At 46.1% G+C, this 27821-nt stretch overlaps 1 protein-coding gene across 3 annotated transcripts in view; it reads left to right on the plus strand.

Annotated features, from left to right (window-relative positions):
* LRRC56 (leucine rich repeat containing 56) overlaps window positions 1–27821 on the plus strand; it is a 1196120-nt gene that overhangs the window by 1037311 nt on the left and 130988 nt on the right. For all 3 annotated transcript variants that reach the window (XM_069624078.1, XM_069624079.1, XM_069624080.1), the window contains one exon: window positions 24592–24725. In XM_069624078.1, the coding sequence (XP_069480179.1) occupies window positions 24592–24725 (134 nt within the window). The remainder of the gene's footprint in view (window positions 1–24591; window positions 24726–27821) is intronic.

A 27821-nucleotide genomic window follows, 5' to 3' on the forward strand; every position in this document is an offset into this window, starting at 1 on the left:
GCCTTGGCCCAAATGAATGATGCCTTACTTGTAGAGCCTTTCCTTCAGGTGCTACCCATGGAGGAGGGTAATGAGAAAGGGGGGGCATTTTTTTCTAAAAACAGAGCTACTATATCGCAAAGATATTGGTCCTGACGGTACTGCCCAAAAGTCACAAAAGAAAAGTGTTCGAGATTGCTCACTCCCATTTAACAGGTGGTCACTTGGGAGCAGCTAAAACCCAAACACAAATTGATACGCCCCTGTAGGGCTGATTGTTGTGGGTGGTTACAAGGATACGCGCTAGTGCAGCAGTCATTTTTGTAAGGGGAAGCTCTTCAAAACTATTGGATAGCGTGTGTATGTTACATGAGAAATAGACTTTGCTAATTGAAATTGCAATTGTGTGTGTTTATAGCTGTTAATTCTTAACTTTGCATTCTGCTAATAGGCCACACACACGCGCTGTGATTTATAAAGCAGTGTGTGTTACCTATTGCAATCAACTGTAAAACGTGTATGCCTGTGATGGACTTGCTCACCTCAGAGGTAGTGCAACGTTAACTGCAGAACCAGACGTTGCTGAATCTGCTTTGCAACAGAAGCTGAGGGTGACTATTGTTTACACTTGTTGCAGTTAGATACGATTTAGGACTACAAGTCCCAGAAGCCCCGGCATCTACAAAACGAAACATCAGGCGCTTCAGCGCCGGCGTTTCTAAAGCCTAGCCGGTCTTGCGCCGGTCCTCGCCATCTACGGTGTACACAAGGCCACAAACCCTGGACCTCAAGCGCCAGCTCACAAAACACCTACTCCGAGGTAAGAATGAGGAACATATGCTACAGGCCACTGGAGCAGGACATAATTCAACATGTTCGCACTGAAATGGCGCACATGGTCATGCTCAGGGCACTGGAAAGAGGATCACAAGGGGACACGGTCTGTAGCATATCTGTGCCGACCCAGAATCCCTGATTGCACTCTCGTGACACGATCCTAAAACTGGTCAGAGACAAAGGGGAACTCCAATTTGATGGAGACAATATCCAAATCTACCCAGATTTCTCCCCAGCCGTCCAAGCGCAAAGGAGATCCTTCACGGGCGTCAAACGCCGGTTGCAAGAGAACCAGATAACCTACTCAATGCTCTTCCCGGATAAACTGCGAATCCAACACGATGGAAAGATCCAGTTCTTTAATTCACCAGAAGAGGCTAACTCGTTCCTAGACAGAGTTGGATGCAGGCCCCCCGCCAACAACCCAGGACTGCTGCAGAGAGTTGGAGCGAGAAGGAATCCACTGTGAACACCACACTGAGAGATAAGGTCCACCGCAATTAAAGATGAACCCCAAGCCGAGGGAATCTCAACTCCTGATATTACGGGAGCTTCCACCCTTGGGAGGACACTAGCGCCCCATGCGCATCATTGTTACCACTGCCTATTTACTGGTTAATTGAAGGGTGAGGGTCTTTTCAAATATGGGCATGTTGGGGGTTGCCCGTGCAAGAGGGGGGGAAGACGAGGGTGAGCTGGGGGTTGCCCAGACAAAGTGGACTTAAGAATTCAAACATGCACCGATCGTGGCCCAGTCGCCTGATGCCCGACCCCACCAGAAATCTCTGTTTCACGCCACATAAAGTCGCCAAAAGGCCATCAACCGACAGACAATAAGAAAACATTACATCACAAGCACAGACACAGAAGGTACCAGATACTCCAACAAAGAGATAAGGTTCAACTAACAAATTCAATCTAGCCACATGGAACATCAGGGGAGGCAATCAGCCAACCAAAACACGTAAAATTACACAATTCCTGCGAAGGCACAAAATTGACGTAGCCCTGATTCAGGACACGCACCTTCTCCCTAGTTCTGAAAATAAGTGGGCCCGAGACGAGGGCTGCCATAGATATTTCACCTCCTACTCATCCTATGCCAGAGGGGTAGCAATCCTAATTGACAAAAAAACAAAGTTCAGACTAATTTCAACAGAAAAAGACCCAGAGGGCAGGACTCTTCTAGTACGAGGGATCATAGAAGACAAAGAAGTCTTCCTGGTCAAATCCTATGGGCCAAACACTGACGGACCGAATAACTACGACTGGGTGATGACGCACCTAGAAGCAGCAGGATCGGCCACAATCATCTTGGGAAGCGACCTAAACACAACATTAAATCCCAAGAAAGATAAATCTCATAACTCAAAGACCCCTCCCTCCAAAGCCAGTCTGCAAGGCACAGAAATATGTGATGCCTACAACCTCAGCGACATCTGGAGGCACAAACACTGGGAGACCCGCGAGTATACCTATTTCTCGATGGGTCCACAAAACTAGTTCACGACTCGACTACCTCCTTGTGTCCACACACAGTCAATTGAACTGGGGACAGTGCCAAATTCTGCCCAGAACGCTATTGGACCACTCTGCAGTAATCCTTGAATGTAACACACCAAGTGGCAGTACAAACAAACCCCATTGGAGGTTGAAGCCAGAAGCCCTCCAAGACCAAGTCTTCGCAGACGAACTGCGGGCTGAGATACTGTCCTTTATCGAAATAAACCAAGGTTCCACAGCATCGCCAGGCACATGTTGGGAAGTACTAAAATTGTATGTCAGGGGGGTATGCCTGGCAAAAGAGACGGGATATTGAAGTTGATAAGAAGAGAACTAGCTCTGAGCGAAGCCCGACTCAAAGAACTAGAACATGATTGCTCAACGTCAACTTATCCCCAAACCCTAGCAGCACTCAAAGCAGAACTTGAAACCTTCAGAGTCACAGCTGAGAGAGAAGTGAAATTCCTGTCCAGAAACCACAAAATACGCCAATATGGCGAAGGACAGAAACTCTGAGCCCTCCTGGCAAAACTCGTGGCGGCTGACAGAAAACCTTCCATGGTCGAAAGGATTTGTGACCCAAACGGCAACTTGGTGTAGACCGAAGAAGAAATAGTCGAAACCGCAAATTTTATCAAACGCTTTACGATACCCACTACACCGTCGATCCAACCGACCTGGCCCGTTACCTAGACAACATTGAACTTGACTGAACGAGCGCCGAACTCCGTGAACCACTCAACTAGCCTATCACCCTAGAAGAAATCCTCGAAGCAATCAAAGAACTACCCAACATAAAAGCTCCTGGCCCAGACGGCCTAATAGGCGAATTCTACAAAACCTTCGCACAACTACTGGCCCCACTCCTACTAAAGGTATATGAAGAGGGCCTGACTACCAGAAAGGTACCACCAACTCTCCGAATGGCCAATATAATCCTTCTTCACAAGCCCGGTAAACCAGAAGATGAATGCGCCTCATACAGACCTATCTCTTTAATAAGCCTAGACAATAAGATACTTGCGAAGATCCTGACAACAAGACTGCTCCCCATAATGCCTGCCATGGTTCTGGCTGACCAAGCGGGCTTCATACCGGGCAGGAATACATCATTCGGCATAAGAAGGATGTTTGGGGTGATGGAAGCCCTCGACCCAGAGTGCCAAGAGATAGCGGTACTGCTCGATGCAGAGAAAGCCTTTGACTCTGTTGAATGGCCCTTCCTTTTCTCCATCCTGGAACGCATGGGCCTAGGCAAATACCTCATCAAATTAATCGCCCTCCTCTACCAACGTCCAACATCATCCTGGGAAACTCACGATCAACTGACATTTGCCTGCAAAGGGTGACAAGACAAGGCTGTCCACTGTCAGCAATACTATTTGCACTAGTAATGGAACCCCTAGATTCTGACCTATGTTCCTGCCATCTAGCCAGGAACCTCTCCCTGGGCCCACACAAGTTGATCATTTCCTTATATGCTGATGACGTTGCCCTCTTCCTCCACAACCCCGCAGAGAACTTGAACCCAGTGATGCGTGCAGTGCACAAATTTGGCAACTTCTCGGGACTGAAAATGAATCACTCAAAATCCATAATCTTTCCCCTGACTAACCATACTCAAGAATTCACAGATTACTTTGGCCTCCAGTGGCAACAATTGAAAGTCAGATATATGGGCATTTTCATGTCCAGATCAAGCCGAGACTTAATGCTAGATAACTACGAGAAAACAGTAGAAACCATCCAAAGCAAGGTAAACAGGTGGAAGCTCCTCTCGCTCACGCTCTGAGGAAGGGTCTCCCTGATCAAAATGGTCATCCTACCTAAATTCCTATACCTATTCTCGAATATCCCACTGGTGTTGACACAACAGTTCCTTCAGCGTATCAGAAGCCTGATCCTCGACCTACTATGAGCGGGCAAGGCAGCAAGAGTGGCCTACACTACACTGATCCAACCCGTGACGCAGGGTGGACTCGCTCTCCCAGACCTAGAGCGCTACTATTGGGCCGAACAAGCCCAATTCCTCAGCCATTGGTACGCCACGCACTCTTTCAGAGCCCATGTCCAGATTGAAAGAGCCCTGGCGACCCCCTACCTCCTCAGAGCCATCGCCTTTGGCCAACTACAGGCGCCTCGCACACCAATGAACATCATCTTTACCACATACACCCTTTGGAAAAATATTGCTCTGAAGAGTAACATGCAAGTCAGATTCTCTCCTCTCATCCCAGCAAGGTTCATATCATACCGGGAATACCCTTAACCACAGAAAGAATCTACCTACAATGGACCGACAAACTGCAAATAAAAACACCAGGCAACCTTTTCTCCGAAGGCACATTTCTGACACCACAACAAGCTTGAGACAAGGGAAGCGACAACGCCCTGGACATGTTCATCTACTTCAGACAATGTCATGCTCTCCAAACGAACCTTCCCACTTTCCCTCGACAACCACCCACATGGCAGCTTTTCCACAGGGTGATACAATCTCAAGGCGATGGACGACTGGTCTCCAAAATCTACAAATCATTCCTGACTGAAACACCACTGCCACCTGCAAACCTCAGAAGGAGATGGGAGAAAACCCTAGATACCACAATAGCAGACGACGACTGGGACTACATACTGCGACTTACACAGAAAGTAGCCATTAATACAAGATACAAACAAATCCACTTCAACTATCTTCACCAAGTATAGCATACACCATAGAAACTCCACGCACAACGCCCGATGATATCAGCAGCCTGTAGCCGCTGCGGGGCACCAAATGTAGATTTCATGCATCTGGCATGGGCATGCCCAAGCGTCTTGTTGTTTTGGAACCTGGTACTTGAGAAAATCTCAGCCATAATAGGAATGCAACTGGAACCCAAACCCATTCTAGCACTCCTAGCACGCAGAAGGATCGCAATCAACGGGGGCGAAGGCCACCGCCAAGCCTACAACTTTGGCTAAACAATGTGACTTTCAGCCAAGATGTAGAAACTTGCTTTATAAAGACACTCCCTCTGCATACTCGCCCCCCCAGACATCTGGGGACCCGTCATATCATACTTGATATCAAATGCAGACACATCCTCTTCACAGACTTCATCCCCAGTTTCAATGCAACGTTCTCCTCCATAGCGAGAAGAAACCAATGCGAATATGTGACCCTGGTTGTAGCCCGGGCATTTGGACACAGAACTAGCTGCAGAGATGAGGAGAGGTGGGGTGACGGGTGGGGGTATTGGGGGCTTTGCTTCGGCCGCTGCATGGCATGTTTGTTTTTTCATGTAAAAAAACCAATAGATAAAGTTTAAAAAAAAAAAAAATGTTGCTGCATCCAGAATCAATGAACCCATGAGGCTTGGGTCTGACCAAATGCATGTGGAAAAATCGCCCACAGGGATACAGGATTCCACTCTGGTGAAAGCGGCAAATGGCAACAATATTATCAATGAGCAAGTTCTTTTGGAATCCCTGAACATGAATTGCGACTCACATCTTATTTCTAATACCAAATCACAAATACATTGAGGGGCTCTTGCCGACTCATGAGTGATACTAGTCACTGAACCTCTAAACAATTGGTGTAGTAAATCCCAAGATTCCAAGCTAAAGTCCTTTGCCCTGTTTGATAAAGCACACATTTCTGATAAAAAGCAACCTCAGACTCTGTCTAAAAAGAAAACTAAAAACCAATTGACCATTAAGAAATTTAAATTAAGTGGCGCCAGATCCTTCCTTCAAATCTTAACTCTACCTCCCATGCAGTCTCCGAAACAAATTCATGTTAAAACAAGCTTAAAAGAGCATAGAGCCCAGGTCTCTTTCAATCAACCCATCATGATCGATAATTCATTAGATCAAGATACATTTCTGCTGATGAATCTCTCTACATATTCCCATGATGATGTCTCTGAACTTGCAACAAAATAAAGCAAACCTAACCTATGAAGTCCATGATACTTACTCCGACAACTCTGCAACACCTTCCATCAGGGGGATGACCAATCCTGCGATTAGCTCTATTATTGGATCTGGTACGAGGGAGCTGACACCTTTCTTGACTTTACACCAAAAGAGAATATCTTTATTAAACAAGCAAAAAGCTACGGATGACCACTCACCCATGGTCCATCCTAATAAAAGAAAATCGCAGCTAATCGACACCAAAAAAGCCTAGAGAAAATCTATTTCTTCAAAAAATCAGGTTGGTGTTGAGTGGTTGATTCCTGAATATGACTGCTTAATCATGAATAGGAAAAACATCTTAAAGTTCCTTTATTGCTCCCCAAAATTGAGATTCATCAGTCCAGATGACATCAAGATTGTGGAATTTGTAAATGAATCCAGGCTAGATTGGGTAATTCTTCATCTATAATCCCTTCTGGTGAAACATTGATTACTAGAGGCGTCTGCCGACTTCTTGCCCTTAGATTTTGAACGGTCTGAAGAAATCCATCTACGTTCCTGGTCTTCAAATCATTCAGGCTCTGCAATTCAGAATATATCGCGGAAAGTGCCTCCAATGAAACATCGAGAGCGGTCTTTAAATAACTTCAACACAAGGCCGATTGACCTAGTTCCTCCTCAGTTGATGTCTGACAATGTACCATCTCATTTCAAGATAGCAATTGGCCACTCAATCGATTCTGAGAGAAAAATGAATGTCCATCCCTCGAAACTGGATGCCACAACTTCAGAGGCTGACTGGTCTTGGTTGGCAGGATCTCTGGCTCAGAAAGCCAGAAAGTAACATCAGGCTTGGAATGTACAGCCCCCCCCCCAAACATAGGCACCTGGAACTCAAGAGAATTTAAGCATCTCTTCAACGAAGAAAGCCAGGACATTTTTACACTTGACATCTTATGTTTACAAGAGACATGGTTGGCCTCAAAACCCATCTGTGACGGTTATGATGCATGTCTGAATCCAGCGATATCTCAACCAGTCAGAAGACCATCAGCCGGCCTTTTGACTCTAATAAAGCATGGGAACAATTTTAAAATTGTGGAAACATTAAATCCAAACCCCTTTACACAAATGGTGACCTTAAGTTGGGTTCAGGCTCCTGCCGACACGCCAACACTGGTTGTTTTGTTTAACCTATATTGTAACCCAGAGGGCATCACTGATAAAGCCTTTGTGGGCTCCATTATTTCTTTAATTGATAAAGTGTGGTTGAACCTGAATGATCCATGTATATTGCTCTATGGAGATTTGAATATAAACTGCATGGACAAGAGTGGATTCATTCTACCTTTGTTCTCTTTGTCCTCTTTGTCCAAACGATCTAGGCTTTGGGTTTTTGCACTAGAAGAACGTGATATACATATGTTGAATGGCCAGACGAGGGGTGACACTCCAGGCGGTCCCACTTGGGCCTGGAGGCCTGCTTGGACAATTACAATTACTTCTCCTCTCGTGCCCTTCTTAAATGGTTCAACTCTTTTAACATAATACATATGGTAGAGAGTGACCACCATCTGCTTAAACTATCTTTTGGAGTTTTGTCATTGAATAACAGCACCTTGAAAATGAAAACATTAATTGTAAATCAAGGAGGCAATCGACTTAGAATTTTACCAAGAGATGTACCAAAGATCTTTAACAACTATAGATCTTTATTGGATACAGGGACACCTAGCCCTGATTACACTAGTGTCCTACTTGACTTCCAATTGAAGCCCAGGCTAGGCATGGAACAGGCCATTAAGAGTTTTCATTATTTTAACCCCAAAGTGCGTGAAAAGAGAAAATGTTTGCAAGCTGATCTTCGTCAAATAAATCATTTACATACTGGTGACAAGACAGCACTCAAGAGGAAAAGGAAACAAGAATACAAGAACTGTTAACCTCAAAAGCACAAAGGCTATCAAGATGATGCAGACTTGATAATGAAAGTAATGGCAAATAAGAACACACAAGATCTATGGGCCTTAGTCAACAACAGTGCAACTTTTCAGTTAGCAACAATAATTTCTGTTGTCAGTGGGAAAGCGTGGGTTGAACACTTTTCTAAACTCTACTTAGGTCTGTCAAATGAAACTGTAGCACCTAAAATTAAGTTGGATTCTCCCTGGTCCATACATTTTTACCGTGATGATATATTATGCGTAATTAAAAAGCTAAATTCTTCTCGTGCAGCAGGTCCTGACGGACTGAATAATTATGTCATCAAATAAAATCCAGAGGCTAGGACCGACTTTTGTCTCTTGTTTTTTATCCAAATTCTTAGAGCAAGAGCTATCCCACAGTCCTGGAAGGCTGTGCTGATCAAACCGATATTTCAGGAATGTGGGTTTCTCATAAATTGGCAAACGTCCCAGCTGATTCCCTCCCTGGACATAATCTTCATAAAGGCTCAATTTTGTACCAGACGAGGGATGGTTCTTGCCTCAGTAGAGAGGGCTACATCTGCAAAATTCTCTGACCAATGTCCTTAGAAAGATTGGGCTTCTGTGAGACAGTTGGAGGTGGTACAGGGCCATATGGCTTCCTGGTTTCTTGGGCTTGTTTCCATCTGAGATCCCAAGTTACTCATCTTCTAGGTCACTTCATCCCTTCTTCTCAATTCATACAAATCCCGGATCCCTGTGACTCACGCCTTGAGAAACGATCTGGAGTGGTGATTGATCAGCAAAAACCTCTGAAGGGGAGCTGTTGTTAGAGCACCCCACTGAAGATCATCCTTACCACATATGCCACTACTCTGGGGTAGAGTGCCCCTATGGGGTCTTTAGCACTACAGGAAAATCTTAATCAGGAGGATTGTCTCAGCTCTTCGAATTGGAGGGAGCTGGCTCCAGGGCTCTGAGATAGTTCTCTTGGTTGATCAAGGGCCAGGCCATCCTAGTCAGGATGGACAACACCACTTCCTTGGCATATGTGTGATAAGTTCCGTACCCGGACTCCTTTCTCGCCCCCTTCCTTCACACTCCCCTCACCTGAACTGCAGGAATCGTTGTCTGTGTCTTGTAGGTGTCTTCAGGCTAGGTAGTCTGTCTCCTTCCTCCGGTGAGCGTGCTTGTCACGGAGGGAGGCCACAGTGACCGCTGATAGACAGTAGTCCCGGGACCTCCCTTCCGGAACGAAGCCGGGATAAGGGAAAATCCCAGTGGGGAAAAAACCCTTGAAGACTAGTAAACTCCTCTATTCTTTTGCAGGGAAGATGGAGCACAGACTGGAATGCAAGGTAGCAGGTAAGGTGGAAGATGCTTTGCTGAAACGTGGATCCGCGGGAACAGAAATGAAGATCCGCTGAATGATGCCGGAGGGTGAGAGCTCCGCCAGTTAAGGTGTGGAGAGTCCAATGGTTGGACGGAAGACAAGAGAGCCCAGCCAGCCAAGTCAAAGGAAGGTGAGAGGGAACAAGGAGTCCAAAGAAGCAAGAAGCGAGAGAAAGAGGGCGGAGCCACGTCTGCGGGGACGGAACCGCCAAAGGCAAAGGAAATAGAACCACCCGAGAGGCGGAAAGAGGGAGAGGAGAGAAAGCTTCGCTAAGGAAGGCGAAGCCAGGAAACACTGCTGACAATCCGAGGAACAAGAGCGACAGCTGAAAGGAGCGAGGGAACCCGGAAGCAGAGAGCATCCGAAAGGGTTGCAACGCGAGGTCCACTGGGACAGGAGGGAATTTATACTCCCAGTGGCACCGCGCTACTTAGGGCGGCAAGGACACAAAGAAGGGACTAAAACGTCCTACCTCTGCGCATCCATCCCCAACGCGGAAGAATCCGCCAGTCTGGACTTCTGCGGATGACAGTATGCCCTCTTCCAGGCTTCCCCGGGTGCAGGTGGTGGAATTTGGCAAGCAACCGAGGGGCATGAACCTGGGAAGCCGGTTCCCAAGAATCCTCCGAATCCGGGTAACCCTTCCAGGACAAGAGGTATTCCAATCGGCCTCGGTAAAACCTAGAGTCCCGAATGGCAGAGACCTCATATTCCTCTTTGTCAGTTGTCTGTGTGGGAGAGTGCCTAGGAACAGGTCTGTGATGTAGATCAGAATGGTGAGGTTTGAGAAGGGAAGAATGGAAAACAGGGTGAATGTGGCTCAGAGTGGGGGGGAGCTGAAGGCGATAGGCCACAGGATTGATCTTTGAAAGAATGGGAAAAGGGCCCAAAAAGCGAGGAGAGAGCTTAGAGGGCCGTGTCCATCTGGGTAAGAACCTGGTGGACAACCACACCTTATTGCCTGGCTTCCATTCCGGGCAGTCTTTGCGATGTCTGTCTGCTCCAATCTTATTCCATCTCCTGCTGACCTCCAAGCTTCGTAATGTGGTGACATGTGCTTCCTTAATATTCCCTGTGGCAGAGTGCCTGGTGTTATTATAGGAGAATTCTGCAGTGGAGAGTAGAGACACCCAATTGTCCTGATGTTGATTGATGTAACATCTCAAGTATTGTTCCAGAGTGGCATTGAGATGTTCTGTCATATCATTAGATTGTGGGTGGAAACCAGAGGAAAGGGCCCTCTCAACCCCCAATCATTTACATAAGGCTGTCCAGAACTTGGAAATGTACTGGCTCCCCCGATCTGAGATTATTTTGTCCGGTAGGCCATGAAGTCTGAAAATGTCTCGTGCAAAGACCTCAGCCATCTTAGTAGCCGTAAGGACTCCCGGAAGAGGAGAAAAATGTGCCATCTTGGAAAAAGCATCAACAGTAACCATGATGCAGGTACATGCTTTGGACACAGGAAGGTCCACGATGAAATCTGTGGAAATCAGTCCCCAGGGGCGAGTTGGTATCTCGACTTGAGTAAGCAATCCTAGGGGTTTTCCTGACGGATATTTGGCCCTGGCACAAATCGGGAAAGTCTTCACGTGATCTAGGGTCTCTCCTCACTGTGGGCCAGAGAAAGGACCTTAAAATGAGTTCCAAAGTGTTGTGTCCTCCTCTGTGACCCACTGAGCGAGAGTTATGGCACCAATCAAGAATCTTCCTAGGTAGTGGCCCTTCTGGTATGTACAACCGCTTCTTATAAAAAACCCAGCCGTTCTTCTCCTGATAAGGGGAATTGGAATGCAACGGCAGTTGTGGAAGTTCCTGAACCACTGCCGCCTTTACCTCCTGCAGGAAGGAGCCTACTAGCGCCAGAATCTGATTGCGATGAAACATGGGTTCAAGATTGATTGAGGCTTTTTCTTTGCTGGAGTCCTTGCGAAATAAGGCATCAGCCAGGCGATTGAGCGACCCTGGAATGTACGTGATCTGGAAGTCGTATTGTGAAAAAAGGTAGGCCCACCGTGCCTGCCTGGAATTTGAACACTCCATCTCTTGTAGAACCTTCAGATTTTTATGGTCCGTTCTGATAAGAAATGGGTGTCGTGCACCCATAAGTAAATGACGCCACTCTTCACGTGCCAATTTCATGACAAGTAATTCCTTTTCCAGGACAGAATAGTTCAGTTGGCTGGGAGAAAATGTCTTGGACAGGTAGGCTACCGGAAGTTCTACCCCGTTGATTGTTTGGAGTAATACTGCCCCTATGGCAATGGCCGAAGCGTCAGTCTCCAAGATGAAAGGTCGGGACTGATCCGGATGTTGGAGAATCGGAGCCGAGCAGAAAAGGTTTTTGAGATGTCTGAAACTATTCCCGGTCTCGGCCGACCATTTAAACGGGGAAGCATCTTTCTTGAGTAGTCGAGTAATGGGAAACACTACTTCTGAGAAATTTGGAATGAACCTCCTGTAGTAGTTCGAGAGCCCCAGGAATCTCTGCACCTCCCGGACAGAAGTAGGGGCGGGCCAGTCAAGAATGGCTTGGACCGTCTCCTGGTCCATGTCTATCCCTTCTTCTGATAAGAAGTACCCAAGGTATTGTATTGAAGGGACTGCAAATTTGCACTTTTCGGCCTTGACCAACAATTGATTCTCTTGTAGGCGTCCTAAAACTTGAGTAACTTGAATGATGTGTTCCTTCATGTTCGAGGAAAAAATCAAAATATCATCGAGATGATGACTGATATTGAAAGCATACCGGAAAACATTCTGTCCATGAATCTCTGGAACGCTGCTGGCGCATTAACTAGTCCAAATGGCATCACCTTATACTCAAATAAGCCGAATGAGGTGCGGAAAGCGGTCTTCCACTCGTCACCCTTGGCTATTCGCAGTAAATGGTATGCGTTCCTGAGGTCGAGTTTGGTAAACACCCTGGCTCCTTGTACCGCTTCTATGATGTCAGTGATCAAAGGCATGGGGTAACGATCTCGTACAGTCACCTTATTTAGACCCCTGTAGTCTATAAAGGGCCTAAGATCGGTGGTACCCCTCTTCTTGATGAAAAACAGGGGGCCTCCTGCGGGAGACTTTGAGGGCTGGATAAGACCGTTCTCCAGGTTGGTGTCCAGATATCTTCGCAGCACTTGCTTCTCGGTTTGTGTGAGAGAGAACATACGTCCAAATGGAACCAGGGCATTGGGTTCCAAATCTATTGTGCAGTCCTCTGGCCGGTGAGGCGGCAGTTTGGAATGAAGGCACTCCTGAAAAACCTCTAAATACTCGAGACAATAGCTGAGCAGCACGTGAATCCCAATGAGTTTATTGGAGAATGTTTTAACCGGCTGAAGGTCTCCCCGACTCCATCGGAAGACAGTTGGCGGTACAATACGAGGAACAGAAGCTCAGCTGATTATCAGTCCAGTTAATCCGAGGATTGTGTCTCCGAAGCCATGTGATCCCCAGTATAATGGGAAAATGGGCGGCCCGGATGATGTCGAATCTCAGAACCTCGGAATGGTGATTGATAGTCAAGGAGAGGTCTTCAGTGGTATGAGTGATGAACCCGGAAGATAACGGAGACCCATCAACACCTTCCACCTTCTGCCCTTCCTTCCGGAGTATCCTGCGTAGGCCCACCTTGTCGGCCCACAGTCTATCGACGAAGTTCCCTGCAGCTCCACAATCCAGTAAGGCTAGAGTCTCCACCTGTTTGCCCTCTAAATCAAGGACCGCTGGAATCACCATAAGTCTAGAGTCATCCTTGGAGTTGGGAGAGGATACTGACAGAGAAACATAGGGGCGTTTAGAAAAGCCTGGAAACCCCCTGACACTAGTCCCTATTGACGCCGAGGGTGTTCGTTTCCGGACCTTTTGTTCGGCAGTTCGGTGCATTCTTTCAGGAGGTGTTGATCAGACCCACAGTATGCGCATAGTCCCTTCTCTCTCCTTTGCCGTCTTTCGGCGGCAGACAGGGGTGCTCTGGTGGCATCGGTTCTTCGGAAGAGGTCGCAGAAGAGCGATCAGGGGGAGAGTATGAACGGGAATCCATTGGAAATCCTGAGCCTCGTTGTTTGCGTCGTTCCAACTTCCTTTCTTGGAGACGGAATCCGTTGTGTAGAGCAGCAGCAAGTAAATCCGAGAAAGTGGGAGAGCGGGAGAACTGGCCAGCTCATCCTTAATCTCCTCCTTCAAACCCCTTCTGAAAATGGCATATTGTGTTGGTTCAGGCCAGCCTGCACCTGCCGCCAACGTCTTGAAAGAGGAGATATATGACAAGACGTCCAAAGAGCCTTGTCTGACGTCCAACAACTCCTCTGAGGCGGTAAAAGACAACTCTGGCCGTTCGAAGGTCTGCTTGATTAGATTAGTGAACCCTGCAAAGTCCTGAAGAATGGCATTACTGCTGGTCACCAGCGGGGTAGCACGTTGCCGGTCATATTAGAGATCAAGAACCCCACCTTGGCCTGGTCCGTTGCGAAGGTACGAGGCCTGAAAGTGAAGTAGACCGTACACACCTCCAAGAACTCCTTCACTTTCTTGGGAGATCCATCGAACTTTCCTGAGGAAAGCGTCATGGGCGGTAATTCTGGAGGGGGGGCTCCCTAGCCGATACCATCTGTTTAAGAAGGGCATTCTCTGTCTTCACCCCTTGTAATTCCTGGGACATTGCTTGAAAAGCCTTCCAGAGCTCTTGTACTTGTCCTTCAGCAGACATTGTGTAACTCTTTGGCGTTGCAATCTGTGACAAGTTCCGTACCCGGACTCCTTTCTCGCCCCCTTCCTTCACACTCTCCTCACCTGAACTGCAGGAATCATTGTCTGTGTCTTGTAGGTGTCTTCGGGCTAGGTAGTCTCTCTCCTTCCTCCGGTGAGCTTGCTTGTCACGGAGGGAGGCCACAGTGACCGCTGATAGACAGTAGTCCCGGTACCTCCCTTCCGGAACGAAGCCGGGATAAGGGAAAACCCCAGTGGGGAAAAAACCCTTGAAAACTAGTAAACTCCTCTATTCTTTTGCAGGGAAGATGGAGCACAGACTGGAATGCGAAGTAGCAGGTAAGGCGGAAGATGCTTTGCTGAAACGTGGATCCGCGGGAACAGAAATGAAGAACCGCTGAATGATGCCGGAGGGTGAGAGCTCTGCCAGTTAAGGTGTGGAGAGTCCAAGGGTTGGACGGAACACAAGAGAGCCCAGCCAGCCAAGTCAAAGGAAGTTGAGAGGGAACAAGGAGTCCAAAGAAGCAAGAAGCGAGAGAAAGAGGGCGGAGCCACGTCCGCGGGGACGGAACCGCCAAAGGCAAAGGACATAGAATCACCCAAGAGGCGGAAAGAGGGAGAGGAGAGAAAGCTTCGCTAAGGAAGGCGAAGCCAGGAAACACTGCTGACAATCCGAGGAACAAGAGCGACAGCTGAAAGGAGCGAGGGAACCCGGAAGCAGAGAGCATCCGAGAGGGTTGCAACGCGAGGTCCGCTGGGACAGGAGGGAATTTATACTCCCAGCGGCACTGCGCTACTTAGGGCGGCAAGGACACAAAGAAGGGACTAAAACGTCCTACCTCTGCGCATCCATCCCCAACGCGGAAGAATCCGCCAGTCTGGAATTCTGCGGATGACAATATGTAAAACGTCAGAGCTCTTTATGGTCGAGGTCCCTGAATGCCTTGGCTTGGAAAATACAGTTGTGGTTGGAAAGTCACCTGCTATCTTTGGAAGCAGTCCATATCAGACGGTTAGAGAATATATTGGCCTCAGTAGGAGATTTCCCTCCTCTCATGAGTTGGTCCTGTTGGACAGGACCTTCTGAGATCAGTTTGGATACCCAATATTGGGTATATTTGCCTCCCCTTCCTCAGCAAAAGTCCACAATTTCTGCTCCAGGTTCCCAGCAGTGGGAACTTGGTGAGTGGATGCGCTGAATATGGATTGCCTCATGGTCTGCTTTACGTGTTTCCTCCCATACCCCTCATCCCAAGTGGCGTACAAAAGGGCAACTGTGATCTTGGTGGTTCCTTTTTGGCCTGGGAGGTAGTGGTTTCCTTCACGCTTAGATCTTCAGTCTCGGGAGGCTTGTAAGATCCCAAGGTAGCCTTACCCTATACAGGTGGGTCAGGGGTCTGGAACTCTCGGGATACAATGGGCAGTTTGGAAAGGAATATGCTAAACGCTCAGGGCCCCTTGGATCATGTGATGGATACCATCTTTCACGCTAAACGCCCATCCACTTTGAAAACCTATAAGAGGCATTGGGGGAATTTGTGGTGTTGTTGTGGGAGAACACAAATACTTCACCTCTTCTCTTTGGTTTACCAGCTGTGCTTCAGTTTCTTCAGTAGAGGTTTGATAAAAGGCTGGCGGGCTCCACCCTCGACACCCATAGGGCAGCGTTAATGCTCTCAAAGGAGTCAAGGTGGCAAAATGGAAGGTGAATCACTGGTGCAGAAGTTTTGTTAAAGTCTTGCCTCTTCTCGACCACTACCCTGAAGGGGTTTACATTCTTGGAATCTGCCTTTGTTAAAATGTCTCCAGAGATGTCCCTTTGTGCCCATTGGTATGATTGATATTAAACATCTCACTCTAAAGACAGCATTCTTAATATTTATCACTTCAGCTCGGTGGTTGGAGGAAATCGGAGCTCTGTTATGCCGACCTTCCTTTCTTTGAGTACTCTGGGGCTATAGTCTTAGTATGTGACCCACATTTTTTCCAAAAGTGGTGTCCATGTTTCACACTTCTTAAGATCTGGTTATCCCTGCCGTCTTTGAGGACCCTCAAACACCCAAAGAAGAGGTCTGACACTCCATTGATGTAGGAAGAGCAATGTTGGATTACCTTTCTAGAGCTAAAAGCTTTAGAAAAACTGACATTTTTTTGTGTGACTTTTGGTCCGGCAGCCTCAGTTGTGTTTATCAGTCCCTGTATCTGGACGGTTATTTCAATGGCCAATGTGGCCGCAGGATTACCCATTCTAGAACATATGCAGTGTCGTTCCACTGGAGGAATGGCAGGGTCCTGCGCAGACACTCATGGCGTAAATCTGCAGGAGATATGAGGGGCAGTCACTTGGGCTGATCAGAACACATTAATTCTGAATTATAGACCTTTGTGGTGGGTGTACTTTCTTTTGGCTCGATTTGAATAACTTTCTGTGGTAATAAAGTGGTGATCGGAGCATTATTGTCATACTGTGTCTCATTGGGACCTTTGCATATACTTCTGCTTTGGTACAGCACAAAGGTAAGTACTGGGACGAGGAAGAGGGGCGTGGAGGTGGTGCCCCCACTACTTACCGCTAATCTTCATTAATCCTAGTCCTACTCTTCCTTCTGTATTTACGACCTTTCTCTCCCACCTGGGTGTGGACGGTGTTATGTACCTCTTTCATACCTTGAATAATTCCCAAGACGGTTTACACATCTGTCCTTCTTTATTGATCCATATTAACTGCCTGCCTTTCTCTCCTTTCCATTCCATTCCCATTCCAGTTCTATTCTCACTGCATTCCACATTCTATAGGCCACAACATCCCCTCCTTGCTTATCGTGTAACTTCACCCTCCATATGTCCAGGAGGATCACCTCTACATCTGCTCAATTAGACGTAAAGGTTTACGAATAGTTCTTTGGGGCCAAACATTGGCTGCCCCTCGAGCTCCCTCACCAATCAAACAAGGTGGAGAATGTCCACAGTCTTTGAGTGACATGAGATCAACAGGTTCTTCAATTCCCCGCTCCTCGTGCAATTCTTCATTCCGTCTCTCCTCATATGCTTCTCCCCCATTTGAATCATCTTGAAACATTGCATGAAAGAACGAGGCATCCCCAGTCACTTCACTACCATCCCTCATGGCAGTGACCACAGGCTTTTTAGTATCCATCCCAATTAGGGGCTCTGATTCATCACAGGGTCCATCTTCCTTTGCCGCCTCTGCCCCACTAGCAAATTCTCATCTCCTGGCATCTGATGTTCTTCATGTTCAACTCCCCTCTTGCGATTTGTCCAAACTTTGTCCCTCTTTCTTACTTCCCTTTCATTTTCACCACTCCCTTCTCCATTTATGCAGTTATAAACTTTATGCCCTGGGCTGTGGTCCTTCAGTTGATATTTGACCATTCTTTCAAAGGGAGCACATCCTGTCACCTTATGGGGAATCTCTCGATGACTTCTTAGGATTTGTGAGTTGTCCTGCAGATCTTCCCGAGACAGCCACCTTCTCCTAATCATTAGTATAATGTGCACTTTTAGAACGTTACGCCGCAATACTGAAAGTCACTTTTCATTGTCTGCGTTCATTTGTTGTTTCAAAAGCAGTTATTTTACTCTTAAGGTTGTATTACTCATGTCATGCAGGCATGACTATTCATTTGTATTTCTTGTCTAAACTTTGTTTATTTATACTTTTGCCAGCTTTGCCCTTGTGCCGGCTCTAATTTCTCTTGCACTCAATGCTGGACGCACTCGCAAGCGTATCCTCAACATTTCGTTTTCTCACTGTCACATTGTTGCTATGGCAATGATTGATTGTATGTAACATTGTCACATAAGCCAACATGGCTGCAGGTTTTACACGCACGAGGGTCCCTTTCTTTAATGTTTTCTTTCTTGCGTGCTACATCACACGCTCCCGCTCCCGCAACGTCATTCCTAGAATTTCAGGGCTCTGCACTCTGGTAAGTGGTGCGCGCTTGCATGCATTGTTTTAAAAAACAAATCTTTGTATATGGCGGCTATTTAAAAAATGCTTTCCACTTATCACTGTCAATCCTTACTCACAATTACCATAAAACTGTTATAAAATGTTCTGCGCACATTACCGCTTTTGTCATAGTTGCCACTTCCACCTCCTCCTCAGGTCATTTGCTTATTTGTTTTCCAGTTTTGTGCTTTTAACTTCTTTCTTCAGTTATGCTACAGCAGCAGCTTTGTTCGCTTTTCCAAAAGATTCACTTGTTGCTTTTCTAATGTTCCACTCTTGATATGAGACTAGCTACACTCTTCTTACTGTCTTAGCTGGTTCCTTTGGTATTCTCTGTATATTGTCTCTTTTTTTTTTGTATCAGCCACTTCCACAGGCTGTGTTTCATCAGTCTTCTTCCCAGGCCGCCAATGTTCCTTTATCCTTTGAGTTAATTTTCGCAGGTTACTTCCCTTCGTCGCCAAATGTTATGTACCTCTTTTATACCTTGAATAATACCCAAGACGGTTTACACATCTGTCCTTCTGCCTGCCTTTCTCTCCTTTCCATTCCATTCCCATTCCAGTTCTATTCTCACTGCATTCCACATTCTATAAGCCACAACAGACGGTCTCATGGGTCGGGTTGGGAAATAGGTAACGATGGGATTATGGGTAAGTAGGAGGCATTATACCTCAAAGAATTTCTTTTTTTCTTGGAATGGGGTCGGGACCTCAAGGGAAAGTATTGTGATGAGGAAGAGTGGGACTAGAAGTAATGAAGATTACTGGTAAGTAAGCAGCGCATTAATGGAGACTTAGCCTCCAAATAGAATCTCAGTGCTTTTCTGATTTTAAATGTTTTACATTTTGTCATGATTTGTGTTCAAGAATGAGGAAAGCAATCGAAGTTAGGCCAACTGCAGAATAAGCGGGTTAGGGGGTTTGTGCTTGTCCATTATAGTGGTCTGTGTGTGATTTATTGCGCAATGTAAACGGCTCGTTTATTTATGGTGGTTAGATGTGAAACGTGTTCAGTGTGCATACAGATGTGCACAGAACGTTACGAAGTTATGTGCCGGTGTTCTATAGTCCAGATTAGAATTCAGTTGTGAAACTATTGCACGGCACGCTTACTGTGATGTGTAATGAGGCCCATGGAGAATACGCTAGAAATCTTGCTGGGCGTCTGCTTTGTTGCCAAGCTGCATTTACTGATCATCTGAGGCTGCTGTGCACACCATCAACATTATTCACTTGTCACCCGCCCATTAACCCGTTGCCCCGTTTCCCCACTCGCACTGTTACCTGCCTGTATATTTAGTCGAACATCCATCCACCAACTCGTCCTTTTACTCGCCCATCCACACATTTAGTCCATCGACCCGCTTACTGATCCATCCCCCAGCTGACCCTCTTCCCCGCCATTCAATCATACATCACTCCACCATCCCATTTGTTTAGACCTCCTCCATCGTTTTTCTCTTTCACACACATGCAACCATCCTTTCTCATAGCCATCCATCCACAAAACCACATTCACAAAAATGACTGGCTCTTGCGGACTACAATACCTCTAATGGGACAGGGCCGATTACCTTTCATATCGGTCACAAGAGGCTTAACAAGGGCTTTGTACACCATACCGTGTGTATCACAACGGCTCCATATATTTAACTGCCCCATTAATCTTCCAACACTCGTATTGAGGAGTGCTGCTCCGGTTCGAGAAGTATGGCAACCCTGGCTTATGTGCTAGAACGTTCTCCCACATTGCACCAAACCCACTGTGACTGCTGGGTAAGGCAACGAGGAGGTTGGTGCTCCATGGCAGTCCTATCATTGTCCCCTTTCTGCAAAACTATCAGCATGTGCCATTCTTTCTACACACATGTTTACAAAATCCTACTCACTACACATAGGCTACAGAACATTTCACTAGACCTATTGGCTTTGCCAATTCTTTTTCACCATGTTTTTGAGGCCTCGGCCTGCAACTGATTCACCCAATTGCACTGCTAAATCGTGTTTTTAACTGAGAGCAATGCATGCTATTGGAATAAGGTGATTGAAACTGAGTGCCCAAAATACATTAGCTTGTCCGATTGCACAGCAATTAGAGCGCTCGGATTTACATCTGTGCAGGGCCTGCTGATGCAGGTTCGAATCCCGGCAGGGCCCAACCCAGCCTTTCATCCTTCTGAGGCCGATAAATGGCAATACATCTGTTACCTAGTGGGTAATACTAAGCAGCGCTCAGATGCCTGACGGTTCATAGCGTTATATAAATGCTACATTATAATTATTATGAATACATCTGTTATTGTTTAAAGGACAGGTTTAGCACACAACTGAAGTCACCTTAATGGCACAGGTAGCCGCCCCAATTAACAGTCTTGCCTATAATTTGCCTAATCGGTATGCCCCTTAACGTCACCGTTACATCAAGGGTGCTGGGAAAAAGTATACAGTTGCCAAAATATCCCTTAAATCGTATAAAGGGAAAATGCATTCCCCTGTGCTTTGTAGCATGACATTGAAGTGTATTACTTTTAAGCGTGTCTATTTTCCTATACATTTTTTAAGGCTTTTTGATGTTGATACTGGCTCAGAAAGGTAAAAGTGCTTTGACCACATTGGGTTAGAGCGGCTCTGTGGAAGCACAGCGGTATTCACTGTGCGGACTAGGCTGCGGAGGGTCATATGTATTTAGGGATAAATTTACCTGGACACTGCGTATAATGCGTAGGGGCAGGTTTCCGCGGCATCCTTTACTGCGTAATTAAGCCCTTTGGAGCCGTCCAGTGGCGCTTGACTAGTGGTATGTGTAATAGATTTGGGAGGACATGTGAGCGGTCTGCTTTTTAAGAGCCTTTGCACCAGGGGTGGACTGGGAACTAAAAGAGGCCCTGGAAAGAATTTTTAAAGGGGCCCCATATTACACATTTTCAGCAAGTCCAACGCTTTTCCTATGGGAAAATTGAGAAATAAAGTAGATTACCACACAAAAGAGGCCCAGGGTGCAGAGGCCTCCTGGGAAATCTCAAGAGTTCCCCATAGGCCAGTCCACCCTGCTTTGCACACAGGTACTGAGATGACTGACCGCAGAAGGCTGCGTTTCTCATTCCAACATTAACCCTTTAGCTTGATGTGACAGGGCAGTATTCTACACTCATTCTGCCCACTTCTGTTTTTACTACTAAGGAGTCCGCACATGAAGAGTTTCCCAAACATTGCCTCTGTATCTTGAGGTGTACAGTTCTGGCCAATTCCATGAACTTAAACTTTTCTCTGCAATGTGCCTGCACGCAGGTCAACATTTCTCAATATGTTGCCAACCCTATGCAGTAAACAAGGACACTTATTTTTTGATTTCATGAGCTACACCTATGCTGCTTTTAAAATTCCCAAAATGTCTTGTGGTGTGACAAAGTCAGTGTCCTGACCCCATCCCAACGAGAATTCTAGGGACAAGAGTGGCAGCCAACCCAGGCTCAAAGGCTGGTGCTTGGAGCTAACTGGACACAGACAGGGTTGGGATTCTCAAAGTCCTCTCGGGTAACATGCCCGTTCTGTTCAACTGAGTAGAAAGCCTTCCTTAACTGAACAAAGTGAGTATTCTTTCCCGCACGCCTAGTCATGTCCCCCAGTTATCTATGAAACCAGTAACAGCAACCCTCATTCCCCATGAAGAGAACCTGAACCATAGTTGTGGCTCTACCTGTGAGGCTAAAACATGTTTGGTGATGCTTGTGGTCTCGTGCAGAAGGGATGTGGCATAGCAGTTCGGGCTGCACTGCCCATTTGGGGTTGGAACCATTGCTGATTTTCATCTAGTCTTTCTCCTTTTTGTAATGGCTTGGCAGGCGGAAAACGATGGTCTGGAGGGTTGCCCAGAGCGATTGCCCGAGGTTTAAGATTCATTCTAAATCTTCCTGCCATCACCTCTTTGTTTTCCTGTGAGACACAATAATTTTCAGGTATTCACAACCATTGAGTTCCACCTTAGCATCACCATAGTTAAGCACTGTGGGCTTCCAGACCAGAGAGCACCTGTGTCCCCCTCAAACCTGCACATCATTTCAAATCTGAAGTCACACAGAGAAATCATTATGCTGGAAGGCTCTGGACTGTCACGGCCCAGTAGGGAATGAACATGGAGTTGCATAAAGGAAACGGATCCTCCAAGTAACCGCAAAATGGCTGCTGGGCCATTTAATGCTCCAGCAACATGAGGCAAAGCGACATGTGAGACTTATTACCCGACCTTGTTGGTGTAACATAACGACTTTGATCCCTATGAAAGAGTGGCAGTTACCAAGAGCCGACAGAGGAAGCAAGATGTCAAGAGCAGCGAAAGCAGAACCTACAAGAGTTTGCCAAATTGGGCCAGTAAATCAATCTGAAGGACAAACGGGAGCTTTAATGGGGCCCTCCAATACCCTCCAATACCCTGCATTGTTGGTAGGACATGCCCCTCTTTCATGCCAGTGGCTGTTACTAGGAGTCAGCAGAGAGCACAATGACAAAAGGAAAGGCCTATTGAACCAAAAAGAGATGGACCTACTTGCCATTGAAGGACGACTTTTAAAGATTACACCAGATGAATCACCTACAAACACTGAACCGTCTGAGCAAACTCTGATTCCATAGGGGGTTCAGGGTGCAAACCTGCTGGAAATACAAGCTGCACACCAGAGAGTTACCAAGCAGGGCCACCCAATCAGAGGCTGAGCATATGGGGTTGGCTCAAGAGCGAGCAGGATGCTTATCCCTACATGCAGAGTATACATTGAGCATATAACCCTTGACCTGTCCAGGAGTTAGCTGCCCATTCTAACCCTGAGTAACAAGAAGTGAGCAGGTTGCTATATGCCTGAGAGTGGGAAGGAAACTAGACTGGACACACTGATGCACTATAATTTATTCAGTCCCATCCTCCCATGTTCATGGTGTTCCGAGAGAACACCACCCATTTTTGCTGTAGAGGAACACCTTGGGTCTGTAGGTGTTTTATCCCATTAGCCATACTGACAAGAATAAAGCCTTTTTAGGCACCATCATTAAAGCTGTTGAGCATATGTTATGACCCACATCATTTTAATCGTGGAGATGTAGAACACCTCACGTTTGTGAGGAGGCGGTGTTCTCTGGAAATGTATGTAGAGTGAGCGAGTAGGGTGTGTTTACGTTAGGGTTTCAACTCTATTACATTGAGCAGACATAGTAAAAAGGCGTCAGTTCATAGAGGTGAGAAATGCTGGCATGTTGAGGCAAAGCCATCACAGGTGTAATGCTGGCATTTTGTGGCAAAGCCATCACAGTTGTCTCCTTACAGGACAAATGCTGGTACCAAGCCGTCACTTGTGTGTCCTTACATGGGCAAATGCTGGCAATATTTAGGGAAAGCCAACACAGCTGTCTTTTTTTTAGGGGAAAAGCCATCATGAGTGATTTCTTACCGTGACAATACTGGATTATCTGTCAGTACTGTATAGCTTCAAAGAATCCCAGCTAACAGCCAGGCATCTGTGTTTCTGCATGTGTACTGTACGTGTATTCCTGTGTGGAGTTACCTATTTCTATTTGCCCTTGTTCACTCGATCTGACAGGCCCTCCAATGGAATACATCTCACCCTATCAATAGCCAGTGATAATAAATCATATTTAGTTAAAAAGAAAAATATGTTTCAATTAAATTATTTGGCACCTACCAGTGGCATTGCTGCTTTGAATGAAAAATATCATATGTCATATGATCGGTTACCCTTCGAAGTGGAGAGGTTTGTTTTTTAATTAACCCCCAGAAGAGCCTTACAAATGGCACCTATCTTTTGGAAACATTTGGGATTAACATGGACGAGGCAACATTCCCTACACGTGAATTTTCACAGTTTCAGGCACTTTTTGCAGAGGTGGATAAAGTATTTCCATAACTTGCCCCATACATTGTGGAATACTGATAGGTGTCATAAATGTAATGTACTAATGAAACATTATTTTCAGAGGGCTTATTTGCTCAATCCCAAAGCGATGAAAAGGCATTTCTAGGATACGAAAAATGTTTAGCATTGGAAAATGGAAGGATAGGTAGCAATTTGATATTGAGTTGAAAGGGAACTTGAAAAGACTCTTAATAGGTTTACTTTCACATCCCTATAAGACCTGCAGACCAAAAATACCAACTCACGTTATTGCCTTTTTGTGTGAACTACTACAATTTGGTATTGAAATAGTGGTGCTGACTGCTTGTTTGAGAAGACTGGACTTGGTAGTGTCTGGATCAGCTCATCTATTGTAGAGATTTGCCATGCATTGGCTCTCCTTTGTTAACCTCAAGTATGCCCTGGAAATGTTATCCAACTTGTTGTTTTATCTCCGCAGCCATCTCATCAGCCATCATCCGGGAGCACACTCAAGGAGCTGGGATGCCTTCCAAAGCCCGCCTTTGATACTGCAAACACAAATCAGGAGGATATTTTTGTAGAGCTCAGAATCTGGAGGGAGAAACATACACAGTAAGTGTTTCATTTGTTGCTCATTTGGTTTGAGTCTGGAGCTAGGTCTTGGGAGTCCCATGCTTGATTAGTGGCTCTGCCTCTTTCAGTCTTGGAGTGATCTTGAGTAAGCTTCTTCACTTGTCTATCTGAAATGTTTTAATTTTACAGACTAACGGGACAGTGGTATAGGCAGAATATATTAGAGATTTGAGTTGTACGCCACTGCTTTGCATGCTGTTACCTATAATACTATATCTCAATTGTTTCTTACAATAATGGAATTTATAGCAGCCACTACAGCATTAGACTGCAGGATTTAATTTTCATGTAAAGTGATGCAAATACTCATTTGAACATAATTCTTACTATGTATAACTCATTAGCTGATTAGTTTAAATGTTAGGATTTTATCTGTTGCACTTATTTCCCGGCTGCGTATACTACTCACCCGCCTAAAATAGCTGCTGCCGGACTAATGTGACAAGCATCATAATCATTGGATGACTCTGTCACATGAACTTTGTTGGCTATATGTGCAGATTGGAACCCCCATCCGCACAGCCATCGGGAGCAGCCGTAACACGGTATGCATGTAAGAGTTAAGCCTGTCTGCTCAGTGGCTTTACGGCTGGCCTACATTTAAAACCCTGTGGGATGTTTTAACCCACTAGTCTATGCCCTGCAACATTACTGTGCGCTGCTTGCATCAGAAACATCAGAATGGCCGCCAAAAAGATCTATGCGCCAGAAATCTCTGAAAGTGCGCAAGGAAACCTGAAAAATAGGCCGCCAATCCACTTTTGCCTATGTCACTGGTAACACTGAAGACCACTGCCAAAACCTATCATTGGGCTACCCACAGAGTAACATGAAACTACTTGAAGAAGCAATGCTGCCTTCCAAGGGAAACGCAAACTGTTTTAAAAATCTGTTTTTCCTTGGCTGTTAAAAGTGCAAAAATCATGGTTTTCAAATCTCACAAAGATCCAACATCCTTGTTGGGTGTTAAACATCACCAGGCAAAACAGAGATAATGATTGTTTCAAAAAAGGGAGGAGACATCAACTACATCCCCTGGCCAAGAGAGCTTGGGACCACACCAGAACCATCATCAACTGTAAAAAACTAGGGGTCCTGATGAATAACAACCTCACTCTAGAGCCACAAGTAAACTCGGTAATCAAGAAATGTTTCTTCCTCCTGCGAGCAGCAAAAAGGATCCTACCGTTCCTATCGTTTGCCAACAGAACACTTACCATCATCGCTCTGATCATGTCTAGAGTAGACTATGCCAATAGCCTATACCTGGGCATGCCCGAACGACTTCTAAAAAAACTGCAACTCATACAAAATGCAGCAGCCATACTCCTCCTCAAGCTACCCAGAAGAGAACACATCACACCCGTGCTAAAAATACTACACTGGCAACCACTAAAACAGCAAATAAAGTTCAAGTCCATGTGCATCACGCACAGAGCAATACACAAACAAGGTGCAGAATTCCTAAGCGACAAACTACGCCTACATCAACCGACAAGAACACTAAGATCAAGCACCGACATACGCTTGGAGCCAAAACCCTACAACAGAAAAAAACTCGGTGAATCCTCTTTCTCTCACCAGGCACCCAAAACCTGGACTGACCTACCTAAGAATATACGGAACACAACAAACCACCTAGCATTCAGGAAACTCCTCAAATCATGGCTCTTCACAGCGTAACCACAACAGAGACGCACTAGAATGCCCAGACATTAAAACAATGATGAAAATAACTCCAACTTCGGCCACTCTCAAATTGGCCAAACACTCAAACCAAAGAACCAACCACTCGACAGAGCATAAGATATCAGTGAAAATAGCCACGAAAGGAAGGCTCCAGAGACTGATCACATACTTAGACCCAGACGAAAGCCCTCAAGTGACTCACCCACTCGTACGTACCAGACGGACCATATCCAGACCAGCAGTCGCATCTAGATAGAATTGTGAATATTAGCATGTCCACACTTAGATGGAATTGCGAATGTTGGCCTGCGTCGCATCTGGATAGGACCTTGAATGTTAGCATGCCCACACCTAGGTAAAACCTGAATGTCAACATGCCCACACTTAGATAGATTTGTGAATGTTGGCCTGCGTCGCATCTAGAAAGGACTTTGAATGTTAGCATGCCCGCACCTATGCGAAAACTTAAGACTAGCATAGGCCACACTTAGAATTCTGGACGTTGGCCTGCGTTGCATCTAGATGGGATTGATTGAGGGACGGCATGCCCGCGCCTGGATGAGATCTGAATGTTGGCATGTGCCACACTTGGAGTTGGGAACACCGGCCTGCGTGGCGTCCGGATAGAGTTGTGAGTGTTGGCATGCCCACACCTACATAGAATTCTAAACTTTGGCCTGTGCCGCATCTAGATGGGATTGTGAAGGCTAACAAGGGCCTCACTTAGACAAAACTGTGAATGTTAGCATGCTAAAGGTCAGGTAACACACTAACCAACATAAGCTCAAACTCTGCATACTTAACTCACTCAAAAAACTCACACAACCATCTCTCGCACAACAAGCCGCACGCACTTCACAACACTGCAACAACACATAAGCCAGAGCAACAGCACACACGGACTGACAGCGATCCAATACCCGCACCTAAGCTCAGCACCCGGCGTACACCGAGTTGAAGCTGCCAACAGAACACCAATCCTCTCACTATTCTACTCCCTCTTCACCTTACTAACCCATCCCACCTTATCGTTTACAGATCCGCCAGAGCGACTGGGGACCAATTCCGTTGGTGACGGTGCGCGGTACAAATACCTTTAACATTTATGTAAAGAATTCACCTAAGCACAATGTCAGCAGAAACATATTTTATCAGAAGAAAATCCACATTTAAAGATGCTTGCTTGGAAAAATATGTTAAAAATGGGTGCAATACCGTCACTCGCCTGCATCAGAAGCCGGCATTTACTCATACTGTCATTTAAACTTATGCCTTAAAATCTAAGTATGGAAAAGAAGGACTTCCCATCAAAAGCCATATAATGTGACAATTCAAGCTCTATGTTTTAAAAAAGTCTGGAATTAAGAGATTTGTGGCTATATTTGT

This window comes from Ambystoma mexicanum, chromosome 11 (assembly GCF_040938575.1).
Source record: "Ambystoma mexicanum isolate Mex_15411 chromosome 11, UKY_AmexF1_1, whole genome shotgun sequence".
Lineage (NCBI taxonomy): Eukaryota > Metazoa > Chordata > Amphibia > Caudata > Ambystomatidae > Ambystoma > Ambystoma mexicanum.